Source organism: Cucurbita pepo, chromosome 12 (assembly GCF_057944985.1).
Source record: "Cucurbita pepo subsp. pepo isolate OVF chromosome 12, ASM5794498v1, whole genome shotgun sequence".
Lineage (NCBI taxonomy): Eukaryota > Viridiplantae > Streptophyta > Magnoliopsida > Cucurbitales > Cucurbitaceae > Cucurbita > Cucurbita pepo.
This window is the reverse complement of record NC_141809.1, coordinates 3,596,499-3,614,688: the sequence shown is the minus strand read 5'-3', so window position 1 is coordinate 3,614,688 and position 18,190 is coordinate 3,596,499. Positions and strand designations below refer to the sequence as shown.

General features: G+C 34.2%; 2 protein-coding genes and 1 long non-coding RNA gene across 4 annotated transcripts; 2 read left to right on the top strand and 1 right to left on the bottom strand.

Moving 5' to 3' along the window:
- The first annotated feature begins 252 nt into the window (after positions 1–252).
- On the top strand, positions 253–977 carry LOC147789841 (auxin-responsive protein SAUR32-like). The gene has a single exon (XM_087129357.1). It carries the CDS (start codon positions 301–303, stop codon positions 601–603), a length of 303 nt encoding a protein of 100 aa, XP_086985483.1. The 5' UTR covers positions 253–300; the 3' UTR covers positions 604–977.
- A 2,298-nt stretch (positions 978–3,275) lies between these two features.
- On the bottom strand, positions 3,276–12,176 carry LOC111807593 (CDPK-related kinase 3). Of its 2 annotated transcripts, none has more exons than XM_023693380.2 (11): positions 11,397–12,176; positions 9,443–9,573; positions 7,394–7,435; positions 7,210–7,318; positions 6,709–6,787; positions 5,327–5,623; positions 4,656–4,765; positions 4,262–4,369; positions 4,093–4,155; positions 3,685–3,852; positions 3,276–3,579 (listed from the first exon to the last, which is right to left on the bottom strand). In XM_023693380.2, the coding sequence occupies exons 1-11, from the start codon at positions 11,982–11,984 to the stop codon at positions 3,445–3,447; spliced, it is 1,830 nt and encodes a 609-aa protein (XP_023549148.1). In that variant the 5' UTR covers positions 11,985–12,176; the 3' UTR covers positions 3,276–3,444. The 2 variants fall into 2 exon arrangements, with proteins under 2 accessions (XP_023549148.1, XP_023549152.1); XM_023693384.2 differs by having other exon boundaries at positions 9,443–9,586; positions 11,397–11,681.
- Positions 12,177–12,188: 12 nt separating this feature from the next.
- Positions 12,189–12,464, top strand: LOC147789840 (uncharacterized). Its single transcript, XR_015423207.1, has 2 exons — positions 12,189–12,308; positions 12,435–12,464. It is a non-coding gene; the product is annotated as an uncharacterized LOC147789840 (long non-coding RNA).
- Positions 12,465–18,190: the final 5,726 nt, after the last annotated feature.

The window sequence follows — 18,190 nt, the reverse complement described above, 5'->3', positions numbered from 1 at the left end:
CATATTATATCACAAGCATCTCATAGTCTAACTCACCACATAACATGCCTTTGAATTTTTTTAATTAATTAATTTAGGCTAAAATTAGAAAAAAAAAACAAAAAAACAAAAATTGAATTTAGTTTGTATTGTTTTAACGTTTGAGGTTGAGAAAATGAAAAGGAAGCAAGAAGTTGGTGTGTAGAGGCATTGATGCCTCTAATAATTGTCCTCCTCTTTCCCACATTGTTTCCTTTTGTAATTGAGAATTAATCTCACAATAATCTTCTTCCCAAATCAACAAACAAGCTTTAAATTCAAATGGGTAGTGGGGAGAGAAGCCAAGGGAGCTTCAAGAGCGTCCCAAAGGGCTGTTTGGCTATCAAAGTTGGGCATGAACATGAAGAGAAGCAGCGATTTATAGTCCCTCTCTTCTATTTCAATCACCCTTTGTTCTTGCAGCTACTCAAGCAAGCTGAAGACGAATATGGGTTTCATCAAAAGGGAACCATCACTCTTCCTTGTCATATCCACCAATTTAGGTTTGTTCAAGCCTTGATTGATCAAGAAACCTCCTTCCATCACCAACACCACCACCTCTACGGTCCTTGCTTTAGGGTTTGACCCGCAAAATTATTCAACGAGACTGTCACGTTATAATTCTTCTCTCTCTAAACACGTCTGGTTACTATCTCCGTTTTGTTTCAATCAGTCTTTTCCAATAATTTCTCGTGTTTTTTTTTTATTTTATTTTTTTTTATTATGTTTGTTTGGTTGGTTGGTTACAATCATCCCTTTTCACCCTTTTTAGGGTTTGTGTTGTCATGAAAGAAAATGTGTGGCTAAATGTAAAAAAATGGAATGGTTTAATTATGTTTTTTTTTTTTTTTTAATGCTTGTGATCTAGACATGTTTTGGGACAGTGAACTGTTTCTGTCGCTTTTCTTTCTTGTTCTGTCACTTTTTTGAGGAAAAATATGAAAATTGAATGTAAAAGGATGCTGGTTTTAAATTTTAATTAGCGTATTAATTTACTAAATTTTTGTTTTAATCATAAGGTTTTCTATACATGTCGGGACATAGGTAATTATTTGTTAGCTTTTTAAAAAAGAATACAAAAGATAATTAAATTATTCTACATCAACGTACGTAACTGTTATTATGAAAACCTTGAGTTTTATTGCCTTCGAAGTCGTTACTAGTGATAACGAAGTGAGAAAAATCAAGAGATGTCTGTTGAAGGTAGAGACAATCACGTGGTTTTGTCCAACTCTATGAATGAGAAGTTTAAACTTGACTAAAATACACGAACACAATTATTTGGAATTGTAGTTTTGTGTAACACTCAAGCTATTAAACAATTTTTTTTTTTTGTTTTAACTTTTAAAAGTTTTTTAATTAATAACCATGACCGGTCCCTACATGAAAAGTCAGGTCATTTCAATTGGTATTAGAGACTGGCTTTGAGATTTTATGGAGAACTAACATCTTAAGGTTTAGTGAGTTTCCTTGGCTAAGCATCAAAACTTCGTCAACTATAGGTATGCCTTGCTATAGAGCAAGTCATCATAATTTGAGTCGTCAATTATAACATATTTTTGCTTTATAAATGTCTGTATTTAATCGAAATATAGGTATGCACATGCTTCATAAAATGAACTTAAGGGGGATGAAGCGATGTGAATCAAAACTTTGTGCAATTTCTTGTTTATGCGCTTGAGAGTTGTACGAGTAGTTGTGTACTTTGATCCAGTAGAATTACAAATACATGTGATAAAACAGTTATGGCTTCCTCGATTATAAGATGCACTTGATTGATGTGTGTGAAAAAGATCGATAGGTTGCTTCAACATTAATTCATGATATATGGAATGTAGTATACTTGACCAATATACGTGAAACGTGAAAAAAGGTGAGTATGTCACTTGAACATCAATTTTTAGCTCATTATTAGCCGAATGTGTGGAATGCTCGTGAATAAATGTTCCGTGGTAAATACATACATATTTGAGATGGAAGTATGTGACCCGCGGATTTTAGCTAAACTATGGTTTTCTTATCAATCTTACCTTACAAAAAGAGGTTGGTACACCACCCGAAACTTAAATAAGTCATGCATTTTATCTTTTACCTCATCTTTTACCTCATTACTGTCTAAATGATTAGAAATTTGAATTTGTTTATCAACCATATTGTTCTTAATTATTATTATTATTTGTTTGTGTATTTATTTGGTGAATGGAGACATCGTTTGGACTGCATTTAAGGAAGGGGAGACACAAGAGGACAGAGACAACAAAGGTGTTGAGAGGTCCAAAGATGGGTAATGAGTATCCAAAGATGGGTTTTGAGTATCCAAAGATGGGTATTGAGTGTGCATGAGCACCACGTTTAAGTTGGTTCCATTTATGTCAATGTATTCACAGAGCAATAATAACTCTTTCATACACTGTCTTTAATGCATGCTTTCAGGCCATCCCTTGTGTTCTTCTTGTTACATGCATTATTTCTTTTCTGGCGTTGTCCTGCTTTCACTTCTGTCATCATTCATCATGTCCTTTTGTAATTTCCCTTTGATTAGTGTTGAAAAGAATTATGATAAAACACCTTGTCACGGCTTGGTATGCTTTTATGAAGACTTATTTATATTTTATGTTCTTTAAATATTGCATAAACTATTGACACTCATTTTGAAATACAATAGACATAACTAAACTAATAGAAGAGTTGTGGCACAATGAGATCGGCTCATTTGGGGATAGAAAAATAGGAGAGTACAAGAATCTCCTCACTCAAGTTCGTTCAATAGGTCATGTGGACCCATTGGCAGCACCATAGGGAAAGCGGAGCCTATGGTTGATCCTCTAATGTTGGAAACATTTTTAACTTTGGTATGTCAATTGTGGTCTAGGAAGTGTAGATAGGCCAAAACCCTTAAAGTGTTGTTGAATGTGGCACGATCGAAATATGTCGAAACAAACAACTAATGCATGAAGAATTTAAGAAGAGAGCTTTTAAATAAAGGAACCCTAAACACTCTGGCTTTCAAAGATCATAACCTAATGAATATTTATAGTTAGATTATTTATAGTAGAAACACTTATTAGTTTTCTAAACTTTTTCTTCAAGTTAAAAACCACTAACAATCTTTCTAATAATCTTTCTAATAAATTAATAACTTATTCTACGATCGTCAAGTTTATTATATTAAATCCATACATGAAGTTTATTATATTAAATCCACACATGAATGTAAAATTGGATGATAGCTTTAGATGACATTATGAGACCTCATCAAGAAAAAGAGCTTTCACTAAAACATCCAATTTTATACACATTTCCAACCCTCAAAAGAGGCAACCAAAAAAAAAAAAAAAAAAAATCTACATCAGCCCTAAAATGTATAACTCCCCAATTTGAAACTGAATATATAATGAAGACTGTAAAAAAAGAAGAAAAAGAAGACTAATTGTGTCTTGTATTTGAGCTACGTAGGGTGACACCATGTAAAAACTTTGTATACCCAAGAAAACTAAGCTTTCCATCTCCGCGAATCCACTCTTTAAGAATGGAGTATGCTGAAGAACCAAGGTTTAATTCCTGCATTTACACACACAATATTGTAACAACCATTTGACTTGAGAAAGCATGTTCACATCACATTTATGTATGCATGATTTTAAAAGAGTAGAGCATTGAACGAACCCTTGCTAATTCTTCAACCGATATCACCCGGTTGCCCTCGCGCTCGAAATGCTCAAAGGCCACACAGGCTATCTGCTCCCACCGGTCAAGAGCTTCCAATTGATGCGTACTGATAGCAGCAGCACAGAACTCCTCAAAGTCTATTCTTCTGAGGGCAAGGGGCTCCAGCTGAAACAAAGCATCTTATTTCAACCATCAACAATCAAGCATCTTATTCCATTGTTAGCCCTATTCAATCCTTCTAGTTTTGCCTAAAATTCTGTGGTCGCCCTTGTTTGATCTTTTGTAATGGACTTGGATAGGTTACATGCAACTAATCTCAAAACTACCAGCAGACCCAAAAATACAAGCCATAACTGCATTTATCTATCTAGCACGAAAAAAAGTATCAGGTGTAAAGAAGCATACCAAATTTACGATTTCCTGAACCCTCGACTCTCTCATAGCATCCGTTGCATTCCGCATTAGAGCCTAGAGCATAGGTATTTACGAGTCAAAACATATAGGGAAGGAGGAGCAACAAATGTATGGTCCTGCACTATAAAAACTAAAGCAGGGTCAAGAGAAACACACTAACCACTTTGAAGTTATCAAGCCCAACTCGCCCATCTTGATTCGGTTCCAACAACGCAAACTGAGCTCTAAGATAAAAGAGTTCGTTTTCTGTCAAAGCTTTCGAGAGAGCCTGAGATGGAAGGATTTCATGATAGGAGGATTTTAAAACAATAGTTCCACATAGAAAACATCTACGTAATTGTTAAAAAGAATCACTTTGAACTTATTAAATTACAGAAAACAAATCTTTCCAAACCCATACAACAAGAGTGCGACTACAGAGGGCAAGCCAGACAGAAGCTTCATTAAGAAAATAAAATATGATTGCGTAGGCCTTAGCTTATACAACGGATATCTTTTCTAATTTCAGCAACCAACAACTAAAAAACCAAACCAAAAGAGAAGAATTTTTTAACCTTCATAGCGGCACGTCTGAAAGGAGTAGCATGAAGGTATAACTTGACCAACTTATAGATCAATATATCTAAAGGTAAACGACGACTGTCATCCCGCAACCATGGGTGAGCTGCAAAGAGAAAAAGTCTGTTCAAAATTTCCAGAACTTGGTATAGAAGTTAAGATGTCATAATTCAAACGTGAAAAATATATATTTTAGTCTCTAATGTTTTAGTATTCATTTCAATTAGTCCCTTATATTTTAATATTTTTTCATTATTTAAACATACATAGTAGAGTTGGCAGAAATTTAGAAGAATTAAACCACCTGAAAGAAGAAAAGTGAAAAGTTTTGCCAACTTATAAATTTAAAGAAGAATTTAGAAACCTTCTTCTCTTAGAGGTCTACCTAAATTTGCCTCTAAATCCTGTCAAGTCACGAAGTCGGGTCATTTACTGTTTTTTTTTTTTTTTTTTTTTTTTTTGAGTTCCTTCTCTCTTTTGGTGCAATATATTGAAGCAACAATGGAAGTAAAATGATCATTTCTCTTTCAATGTGGTCCTCCAATCACAGGGAAAGTAAAGCAACAAAAGAAATCTTTAAACATACAGATATTATTCGAATTTTCAACCCATTGGTCTATCCTCCAATAGCCTCTAAGAAGCAAGGACATAAAAAATAAAAACTTACAGAGCGCCTGGACTGCAGTCATTCTCTTTCTATAATCTTTGTTGAGGAGCCTTTTAACAAAGTCTTTTGCCTCAGGAGACACTGTAGACCACGGTAAATCATCAAAACTAGGATCTGCTCTTAACACTGCACGGAAAATTCCTGATTCCGTTCTAGCCCAAAATGGCCGACTTCCACATAATAAAATATAGGTAATGACCCCAATGCTCCATATATCGGCTTCCAACGAGTAAGATCTATGAAGCACTTCAGGAGCAACATAATAAGCACTTCCAACAATATCGTTGAGTCTCCCATCTGCATGTGGATAACAAAAAGGAACGAAGTGAACCATCCGATACACAGATTGATCTAATGATGTAATAAAAATTCTTACTGTTCCTATGCATTCAGTACTGATGCAGTAGTCAATCACAATAATTTATGGATTTCCATAGTGCACTTTTCTATTTATTGAACTTACACTATAAAAATTGTTTAAATATCTGATAAGGAATTTTATCAAGAAACAACATAAGAATATTTGATTATTTACCAAGTAATTTCCAGTTTCGAGGATGAAAGACCTTAACATTTGTTTCTGCTTTTCGAAAAAAAAAAAAAAAAAAAAGACGTTCATGGAGAACAAATGAAAGAATACAAAGGTATACGAAAAGAGAGCCCAAGTAATTCCTATCAAGTAAAAGGAGACTTAATGGATAATTACAAAAAGGTTTTGTCACAAGATGTCACAGCGAAACATAGAAAATGACACACTGTTGCTTGCCAGGAACGACCTTCCGTTCTTGCAAAAGGAAGGATGGAGAAGAAATTCCTCACTCATCTCTCCTTTTATTGTGAAAAGTATTTAGTGGGGCACAGGTTGTTGATTCTTCACTCCTTTCGTGAGAAGGGGCATTTTTGTGGCTCGCAAGTGAATGTGCAGCATTTCGCTGAGAGGACAAAAGAATTTTTAGGAGTTGCCGAGTTGGTCTCTTGTGAGCTTTCATGTTTCTGTTTGGGCATCCATGAATAAAGACTTTTCTTTTTATCTCTTAGATAGTTTTTTTAGATTAGCTTCTCTTGTTTGACTTCCTTTCATCCTGTTAGTACTTTTTTCACTCTTTTTCCTCTAATAAATGCTTGTTTTTTTATCATTTTAAAAACAACCATAAAAAAAAAAGACAGACTTATACAAAACTTTTCAACAATATTGTTTACCAAGCTATATCTTGATGTAAACTCTTTAATATCTTTACTTCCAAGGGTTATACCTCCATCATTGCAAATTGAGGTCTTTTGTAAAGCTCATGGATATTACGTCCCTTTTTGTAAATTTCAATCATCAATGAAATTATCTTTTATAAAAAAAATAATAAACAATTAGATGATCTATTTGTTACCTGGTTTAACAAAGTCCGAAAGACCAAAGTCAATGAGCTTCATATCAGCATCTTCACGTCTAGAAGTAAATAGGAAATTCTGCAGAGTATTGAGAAAAGAGAAAACAACATAAGAAACAAAGGGGAGGTACAACATGACCAGAAGGAACGACCTTTTTCTTTTCTTTCAGGGAGGTAATCATCAAGAAGCTCTCTCGAATTGCATGAAATAAAGCACGATACATTTATACGTAAAAGTAACACAGAAACACACACATATATGATTTCTTTCTTTGAAATGATGTCATATCAAGAGTTGTAAGCTAAGAACCTAGATCTTGCATGGAAAGTACCAACTCATCTTCGCAGCACAGAACCAAAAAGTGAGAGGAAAGGGTACTATGACGGAAGTTTTCTAGAATTTAATTGAAAAAAAAAATTTGTTTGAAAACAAAAACATGTAGAAAATTAAAATTTTTATAAGAAAATCAAAACGCAAATCAACAGAAAGAAGGAAAAGACCTCAGGCTTTAAGTCGCGGTGCACAACGCCTTGAAGATGACAAAATGCAACTACACTTAAAATCTGAACGACTATATTTTTGGCATCTTCTTCTGTGTATCTTCCTCCTCTACAATGAGGGAAATACTTTAGTATAAATCAAATCAGTCAATGATAACATAATGTGGTTGTACAAATAAAATACCTTGACAAGATTCTGTCCAGAAGTTCCCCACCTTCACATAACCTAGAAGTAACGATAAACAGGATAACTTCAAATTGAATTAAAATATCTGCAGAAACTGAACTCCCAAAAAAACCTGAAATGTTTTATGTTTTTATTTTTTATTTGGTAAGAAACCAAGCTTTCATTAGGAGGAATGAATGAATGTAGAAGAACATACAAAAAATAAAATAAAAAAACAAGCCCACAAAAAAGAAATCCAAACGCTAACTAAAAAAACAGACTCCAAACCAACTAAGCTCATAATAACAAAAGGTAGGGTAATAGACACTGATAATGACACGTTATACCCACTAACAACCTCTCATATCTCCTCTCAAGATTTCTCGACCATCCTAAAAATTGGCCTACTCTTCTCAAGCCAAATCCCCCACCCAAGACAGAAACAATACTGCAACAAATCTCTTCCTTTATCCCAAAAGGGGTATTATTTCAAGAGCACCTCCTTGATATGGGACTGCACTCCGTACCATGATCCAAACATAAGCCAAATGTACTCGACCATTTTCTCCAAAGGGAATAAGCAAACGGGCACCTCCACAGCAAATGATCAATATGATCGTTAAGCCTCCCACAAAGAATTCACACCATTGAGGGCCCAACACTACAGTACACCGTCTCTGAATCATATCCAAGGTATTAAATCTTTCATGCAAAACTTGCCACAAGCATTTGTCCTAATTGGGATTTTACTCTTCCTTAGATAAGGCAAAGGCACCAGGGTATCAAAATATGAAAGAAAGAACAATATGAGAAACCCCTCGAACAAAGTAGGAATCTAGACTCTAACATCTCCTCCCCAGGCACGCCTGAAGGTTAAAAAGAACAAAAGGCAGGGCCAACGCTTCCGTTAGTCTTTTTGCCAAACAAAAGCCCGTGAAAACCCACATAATGCAAAGAAGGTCAAAGAACAACACAAAAGCCATCGAGTGAAACTTCTGGTCAGATAGGTGATGGAGACGAGGAAATAAAGCACAAAGAGAGACCCAAGCCCACTGATCCTCCAAAATATAAATCTTAGATCCGTCTCCAACAAGACATTTCATAAATCAATAGCAAGTTGAGAAACTAGCCAAAGGTTTTTAGTCAACGCCCTTACAACCATGCACTGTACCCCTCAAAAGATGAATACAATATCTACTCAACAATCCTAAGCATTAGGCTCAAATAAAAAACACCACAACCATTTTGCCTATAAAATCTCAATATCTCTCAGATTATTCCCAATACTAAACCGTCCAAGGCCAAAGGTTTTGAGACCAATCCCAACAAACAGGATCGACCCCTCCCCACAAAATATACCTTTAACATCTTCTCAATAACCTTACTAACCAAAACGGGTATCCAAATAAAAGACATGAAATAACTAGAGATGCCACTTAAGACCTCCAAGAACCCTAATCCTTTTTCACCTTTTCCACAGGATTCCGAAAAGATATACACTTCGGATTACCCCCAAAGGGAGAGCACTAGATAAGGAGAAGGCAGTTGGTTAACAGCCTTCCAAGGGTCACCAATTTTCTTTTACCCTTCGTTAGTCTTAAGACCTGTGATAGCTTCAAAGGACAAAAAGCCGTTAAGATTAACAAAGGAGCTTTCCTGACTTGGAGAAAAAGGGTAGCAAACTGAAGGTGAGAATGCTGACAAGATTCCTTTCCCATATTAAATCCCTCAATCTTACCCTTGTTTTATTATTCTGTAGCTCATTTGCAATATAGGACGGTCCAAACTCATTCAATTCAGACTAAACTGTAACTAATAACAAAGAAAACGCTACATGATTCCTTCTTTATTGCACGTTTAAGAAACAAGATAATCTAAATTCACAAATTTCAAGTTGAATTCATCAAGACCTGTGGTAGGAGAAAGCATGCAATGTTGTATAGCCAGATAGATCCAAGAACGTAAAATAAAAATTGTGACATTAATCACGTAGTGTATATGCTGAATTGTCATGGTGTCATTTTTCAGATCCAGAATAAAAGAAAAGAAGAAAGAAGAAAGACATACTCCATGACTATGTAGACGTTATTGGCATCCTCACATGCATCAAGAAATGTTATAAGGTTATTATGCCCAGATAAAGACTTCAAAATTTTCACCTCTCTCCGAACATCTTCAATTGAAATTGCCGTTGTCATCTGCCAAATGTATCTTTTGAGACACAATTATAGGAAATGCAATCAACGAACCAGAAGAAAAAGTTGCATGCAGAGAAAGATTTGATAGATGAAGTAATATCCCCAATTTTGTAGCGATCAGAGAGCTATAGGTTCACTTTTAGACAGAATGAAAAGAATGAACTAGCTAGCGGTTAAACCAGCTAGAAAAGATAAATATTAAAGGATGGACTTCTCCAATTAAAGGAAGATTCAATAGAGATAATAACATATGGTAGTCAAATGCACCCTCCTCCAGGGAGAACTTGTACTAAGTAGCCAATTATGCATGTGGAAACTTCAGCACAAGCAAACTTTGCAAATGAAAACGCATGTTAATTTAATATTCAAAAGGACTTTATCCAAACTAGTTATGCTGCAAATTAAGTAGTATATATACTTCTACCACCTATAAGCTGAATAAAATAAGATCCCAATGACATATGGCGGTGATACCATGTTGAAAATTGTACAAACATTGGCTGTAGATGTTTCAATTTTTCAGTGGAAGTATATGCAGGACTAATGGACTATGTAGGAGACTACTAAAGAGACTCAAAGACAATGGAAGAGCTTTTGATCAATGTACTCGAGGCAAAGTCAGACACTCAGTCTCTTACAGTGGACACCAAATACCTGCCCATGCAGTGCAATCGCTAATCATAAGAGAACATCAAGAATGAAACTCAGTCAAAAGAATTAACATAGAGGGAGGCAATCTCACCAACGCACTTAGCATGCCATCCACCTTCACTTAAGGGGTTGCAGAAGTTGCCATAATGTCACCAAGAGAATATTTTTGTGGAGACTCCGCAAGCACAAAACTATGATGACAGAATTTTCTTATCTGTTTTAACTTTTTCTTTTCTTGATAAGCAACGAGGATTATATAAGAAAAGGCCAAGACGAGGGCCACCAAAGAACAACCTGGGACCCTGGTAAAGAAAAAACCCATCTAGAAAAGCAAGTCTTTTATTCGACCCTGGTAGGGCCACCAATGAATAAGGTCCCTTCCAAACATTTAGGAAACTAACATTTTCTTTTATTCGACGTAACAAGCCTCATATTGTATTAACTGTCACAATTGGCACAAGAAACCCATCAACCTACGTGAAATGTGCAAACTCCCAAAATTCTCAACTAAATTTGTCAATGCCCAGGTGAAACTTGATTTCTTTGAAATATGGGCACAGAATCAGTGGATTATTCACCAACTAAAAGATCCAGGACATAGCCTACCCATCAAGGAGTAGAGCAGATCATGTTTGGTCCAGAAAAGCAAATCTTAGCAAAAATTTGCATGTCACATATGACAAATCCAAACTCCAATTTCTTTTTTATCCATGTCTGTCTAAACACGCACCTTGACTATTCTGAACAGCCTTATGCGCACCTCGACAATTCTTAGAATACAACTGTTCATACTCTACTATATTTACTATATTTGGTTGTCAAGTAACTTGTACGATATTAAATCCTAGATAGGTCACAATAGCAATCCTCCACCCTCTCCAACACCACCAACCACAAAGCATAAAGAAATCAGAGAGAGAAAAACTTTCTGATTACAGAATGGAAAGTACATTTGGACCCAACACAAAAAACTAAACACCATATAGGTATATATAGTTGACGGAACCCATACCCAATTCCGAAACAGAAACAAGTGATACAGAAGTTGCTTAAAATTACTTCAAAATCAATCCTATAATGCAGAAAACAGCAGGAAAATGAAGGTAAGAAAGCAAATCAAAGTGAATGAAATAAGGAATTTAAAGAAAACATGTAACATCACTGTTAAATACCTTGGCTTTAGAGATGATCTTGACGGCCACTGGTTTATCTTTGAGCTCACCTTTCTTCCCCTTAGCAGAGCAAGTGTGACCAAAATGACCTTTCCCAACCTCCTTCCCCAGCTCGTACTTTGCCCCAAAATTCCTCCCATATCCAAAGCTTTTATCCAGAAAATGCTCCGGCTCCGTCCCCCTCTCCTCCGAAATTGGGCCCTCCTTGGGCTTCGTATACCCAAACCGCTTCGCCAACGAGGCCTTGATGTGCTTGGCTGGCGACGGCGGAGCAAACTTCCTCTTGAAAAACCTCCCCGGCGTCGAAGCCCTAGCCGGCGACGGCGAAACACCGATAGGCAGAGGACTACCACTAACTCCGTGAGGATACGGGCTCGGCCATGGACTGGGATACGAAGTCCTCGCCGGTGTTACCGGCGTAGTAGTGTTCACATTTACTACGCCATTGCCACCTGCACTCCCGGAGGTGAAATGCGACGGATCACCACCGTACCTAGTAGCAGAAGTCGGAGACGCTGTGGTGGTAATAGTGGTTGGAGCGACGTGATTGTCAGTAGTCGGAATAGTCTTGCCATAACACTGCCCCATCCGTAAATTCCCCCCAGTCGCTCACTCGATCACGGCCGAGTCAAAGCCCGCACCCCGATCTGCTTCAAAACATTACACAGCCCAGAGAAGTTTGAAACAGAGAAATATATAGAAATAGAAAGAGAAACAACTGAAGCTCCAGTGAGAGAGAGAGAGAGAGAAAGAAACAGAAAATGAAAGCGAAAGAGAAGGGATTACGATTACGTAAAATAACATCGATCAAGAATCGGCTATTCATTAATGGCGTCCTCTGGATCTTGATCCGCCAATTGTTGCCGTTGGATCGCCGACGGGTCTACTCCTGTGTATGGTAGTTTCCGTGGGGTATGGTCCACATTGATGCTCTCTCCGTTTTTTGTCTTTTTCCAGTTTTCTTGCCTTTTATATGCACTTTTTCCCTTTTTCTTAATTTGGTTTCAATGTAAATGTAATGAGTTCGGTTTTTGTAAGGTGCGGTGAGGAGTATTTGGATGCTGTGCAGCTTCTTTTTCTTCCACGTTGTATATAGTCTCCACGTGTGGAATGTGATGCGTTGGAATTACGGGAAGACCCATGATTTGCCACGTCGGCTGATGTGGAACGGGCTTTCCGTGATCACGATTGTACTGTAAATACACGCAAATTCGAAACTGGATTTGCTGCCATCAAAACCACACCACAACTCCGAATTTTTTTTAATATTGTAAATACTTTTATTAAACTCTTAGAAACAAATAATAATAATAATAATAATAATAATAAATAAATAAATAAATAAACACTTCCTTTAATTTTGGATGAAAATATAGTATTTTGTTTTAAAAATAAGTTTCAATTTTTTTTTTTAAGGTTAATTCTATATCTAAAATAATCCTTATAAAATTTTTAAAATAGTAACACCTCCTACCTTTATAAAAAAAATAAAACAATTTACTATCAATATATGGGCGAAAAACGTCTATCATCATCTCGTAGATTATTTACAAACGTTTTAATGTTAGTTTGAAAAGTTTATAGAAAAAAAAAATTGGAGGGTATTAATTTAAATTTTGAAAAGCCAGTATTATTTTTTAAAACACTTTTCGAATTTAAAAAGGGTATTTTAAAACAATTCGAGAGTCTAAGGGTATTTTTGAAACAAAGTACTAACCGTTTCCATTCAAAACTAAAGTCACACAACCCACACGTGCGGCTCCCCATTCACACAACCCACACATGCGAGCATGGACCCACTAAGCGGGTGCGCACACCCCTTGAGTCTGCTGCTCGTGCTAACTTCTCTAGTGTTGTTGCCATACACCTGGAGAGAATAGCGACCATTGTAGCATCATGATAAACATGATGATCATTTCCATTTCATAGTGTATGTGTCCGTACTCATCGTAAAGGAAAAGTATCCCAATACACATCGACCATACAATTATTGATTATTCTAAAAAACTAAGTTCATATTTATATTTAGTCTAATCATCCATTTAGGCTTTAAACATTATTAAATTTTATTAAGTATTTAATAAATTTTTTAATCTTCCAATTTAGATTTAATATTTCTGATAATATAAATATGTCTAACAAATACAATGACTACTAACATATCATACTATAATTTCAAAAAGCCTAGAACGAGGTGCCTAAGCATGAATAGAAAGCTTAGAGGCCATGTGTTACGGTCTTATTTGTTAGGTTGTGATACTACGCATGGAATCTCGTTGGCTATCCTTGACTACCCATAAACTTAAGTTCATGAATGCACGTTAGGGCAATGAGCAGTTGTGACCCTAGGTTTGGACTTACAATATCAAAGAATACATTTGAGGTCGTTCCCTTAAATCCTAAGGGGCTAGGTAACCCAAGGGGCGCCTCTAAGATTTGTAAGAATAATATAGATGTGAGGGATCTTCCAACATACACACAAGGGGCACAAAGACTAAACTACCACGAGCAGCCTTGTCTAAATAGCCCGTGATTAGTAGTTCAACAGGCTGCTATACAGGGACAATTAGAGGGCTCACAACTCACTCCTAATTGTGAACTCGTGTATGTATAGTGATGATAGTCATGGAGGTCACTCCCCACAAGTTTTATGACGATGTGCGGACTAGTAATCAAGCTAGTAGTTTCTATTAGTGAACCTATCATAAGGGTGAGAGTCTAAAACTATTTATAGTAGTCCTTTAGGAGCAGTTGTAGTAGGGTCGTGCCCTAAAATACAATGTGTCATAGATAGAAATCATGTGGGTACGCTCAAAGGATCTCCAACTATTCCTTAGTCGAGAACTCACTCACCCACGGGGTGAGAAACCTGTTAAGAATGAGAAATAGAAATAGAATTGGGAAGGTGTGTATTCTCATTTATATTCATAACTTTTTCAATAGGATACAAGCGAGCAACTAATACCTACCAACCAGTAAAATATAAACTAATTAAATATTGAGAAAGTCAATAAAATATATTATAAAAAGAATATTAAGATATAATATCTAAGATATATTTCATAAATAATATATACTTCAAATATTATATTTCAACAAAACCACATGACGATAGTAACTTGACAGCCATAAGGTTGCCCCAGGTTTATTATCAAGGAGTTATCAGCTCATCTCTTGTAGTTGATCAATATTGAACAAGATTTTCCATAATGTCTTAGAAGTTGAGTAGTTAGGAATAGTTAGTTAGATTTCAAAGATACCTGATATTTAGGTGAGTGACCCGAGCAAGAAAAATTTAGTAGGGTTAACCTAAGTGCTCCATAAGGATTTACACATGCTCCAAAGGAGCCAAGTAGACGAGTATTATTCATCAAGAGTCGATGAGAGCTCAGATAGAGCAAATAAGAACATGGAGTTACGGACTTAAGGAAAATAAGACAGTAAGAACTTAAGAGGGAGCAATGCCTTGTTAGTTGACTAAAAAATCGGTGACTGAGAGACGGGGTAAATCTGCCCTTTTCTGAGAGCCATCTTCAAGTGTTTTATAGTATTTGATTAGAAATTATAAGTAGTCTTTTATCGAAGTAAATCCTAACCGTCCATAATTCAGAATTTCAAAAAGCGAGTCGTTATAAATGTGGCAAAATATAATTTTCTTTTATTCTAATTATGTTTTCACCGTGTTTACAACGTCGACATCAATAAAAAGCTATATAATTAAAAAAAAAAAAAAAAGTAAAAAACACAAAAAAAAAAAAAAAGAAATTGCTCATTAAAATTTATGGTTCTATTTGGATATATATATATATATATATATATATATATATATATATATATATATATATTATATTATGCTTTCTAAATGGAGTAGGTCTAACAACTTTTTGAGGCATGCAATATTAATTAATTAATTATATAGTGATGTTTTTCTTTATGAAATTACTAAAATAACGATTTTCATTTAATATCTTACTTTTTATTCTGAATAAAACAAACATATAAGTTCAAATTTAAATACCTAATATTTATCCTTGTTATATAGTTGAAGCTTTCCATCCATCTTAATTAGAATGCAAATAAAAGCGCCAAAAAAAAAAAAAAAAACATTATAAATATTATTTTTGTTGAATAAAATAACATGGCTCATTAAGTTTATATATAAAATTTATGATTATATTCATAAAGATTTGGTTTTTTATTTATTTATAAATGAATAATTTATTTTCGGGAAACCTTTTTTTAATTTTTAATTTTGAAATTGGTAAGTTAGTACCAGAAATATTTTCATAAATTTTTATTAAATAATGAATCCAACTCAACTTAACCATAAATTTTTAAGTTGGACCGTTACAATAATTGGAGATTTATTCTTAATTATTAATAAAAATAAGATATTAGTTTATAAAATGTTTATTTATTTATTTATTTATTTATTTTTAAACATTTAAATAAGATTTACTATTCAATTTGTATATCTATTTTTAAAAATTTTACCTTTCAAAATAATTAAAAATTATTTTAAGGAGTGGTCGGAGAATAAATAAAAAAAATGAAATAAAATAAATATACATACGTATTTTATATATATATATATATATCTTGTAAAGAAAAAATGTATAATTTAAAATTAATAATAAATTCGAGTGGATTTGATTCAGCTCAATTTACCTGAACTAACTAAATCCATAAAATTTTTATTTATTTAAATACGGTCCAAATCGAATGGATTAAGTTGGGTTGATCTAGTTTTTAGTTGTTCTTTGAACATCCCTAAATTCTGGAAAAGCACTAATTATATTAAAAAAAATAGAAAATAATTAAATCGAAATTAATATATTACAAAGTTGAAATGTTGTTAATGTATGTGCACCATAGTTAATAGTTGCAATAGTTGTAAAGGGCTACAACCCTCAAACATTATTATTATTATTATTATTATTATTATTATTATTATTATTATTATTATTATTATTATTATTATTATTATTATTAGTATAAACGAGGCTCAAACATAATTACAAATGAATTGATTATATAATTTAATGAGCTGCTTCAACTGCAAAAGTTGACCCTAATTTTAGTTGGCTTTTTAGGGTTCAATTATTGTCTCCATCATCTTCAAATCACTCCCCACATTTAATTACTTAGCCTTTGAATGCCCTATACAAGGTCATGTGGCCATGTTTTATTGTTTCCTTCTTATTCAAGTCAACCGACAACCTCCACAGATCCTTAAACTAAAATGTCTGTGTTTGTGACCAGTATATGAATGAATGGATGTCACATATGAATGAGAGCGATCTTGAAAATAAGATGATTACGAAATGCTTAAAAGAATTGAAAGTTACTTTCTATACCAATAGTTTATCCTCTTAAACTCAATATATGTTCTTATCAAATTTTGGAACTTCATGAAACTCGAATTTCTAGCTTGAATCTCCGCTGAGTTCCTTCACAAGACTTGCGTGGAATCTCTCCTAGGCCAACATAGCAAAATATGATTATGGATATGGATGGTTTTAGTATCCCTAAAAAGTGGTATCAAAGACGTGTCACTGACTTAGCCATATCAATGTGCATTGATGACATAGTTATAGTGACTCATGGTTGAGCTAATTAGGCAGGGGGTGTGTTCCGGTAAAGGGAATGGACCTGGTTAAAAGTGATTACTCGAGAGTAAATACAAATGAATGGATATTTTGATGAGAGATTTCATTGTCTTTCGTTTAGTATAAAATTTACCAGAGAGCGATCAAAGTCCAACATTTGGTTAGAAAAGGGGTTAGAAATAATATGTCCATAAATATGAGGCCATTTGGATGATTCAAAAAATAAAATTAAGAGAGTTTATATCTAAACTATACGATATCGTACCATTGTTTAGATATGTAGAGGGTCATTGTCCCTGCCAATTGATATTAGAATCATACTCCTAACTTAATTGTAATGATACAGCCGAGATGAAATAAGTAACGTAGTATATTTTTAAAAAATGTTTTAAAAAAAATAAAATTAAGAGGTCCGTTGTCTCTAACATATATCTTTAAAAAAATGTTTAATGCTATTTTTGGACATTAAATGAAGTAAGATAACATAGTATTAAGTAATAATTCATTATGAAGTTATCTAGGCCTTTCTTATATCTGTTTGTAAACTCGGTACATTATTTATGAAGTTTTCTTTTTTTGTCTTTTGATTTTAAACGATACCCATACCAGGTCTGACTGTTATATATGAAATCTATGAGTTTGTGACATACATGGTGTTGTTCTTGTACTTTAAAATGACATAAACGTATATGTATAGTAACGAACTCAAACTGATCTAAGGCCGTAGAAATTCTAGCTGTTATATAATGTTTGAAAATTCTTTAAATTTACCGATGTAAGCATCTAAAGTTGTTAAAATCGTTATTTAAGATTTTCATTTTATCTCATATTCTATATAAATACAATTAAAGACCAGAGATAGAAACTTTTAAGGTTATCAAGTTTATTATTAATAGATCATAAGAATTCATCTATAATTTCAAGATTACAGTGACATAGGTGGAATGGACGAAGAAAGCCTTGCAATACATCTTTTGTAGAGTTTCATAGGGTTAGGCTTATAAACTTCAAAAATTGGATAATTGAACCAACCTGTAAAGTTAAGAGTACACTTCTTTCCCATGGCTTTGACGAAAACGCAACAGTTCAAGTCCAATTCCTCCTTACTAAGATTGAAGTAATTATTATAGAGTTGCACTTGACATTTCGCACTCTTCATTAGATTCAAGCACGGTCTTAAATAAT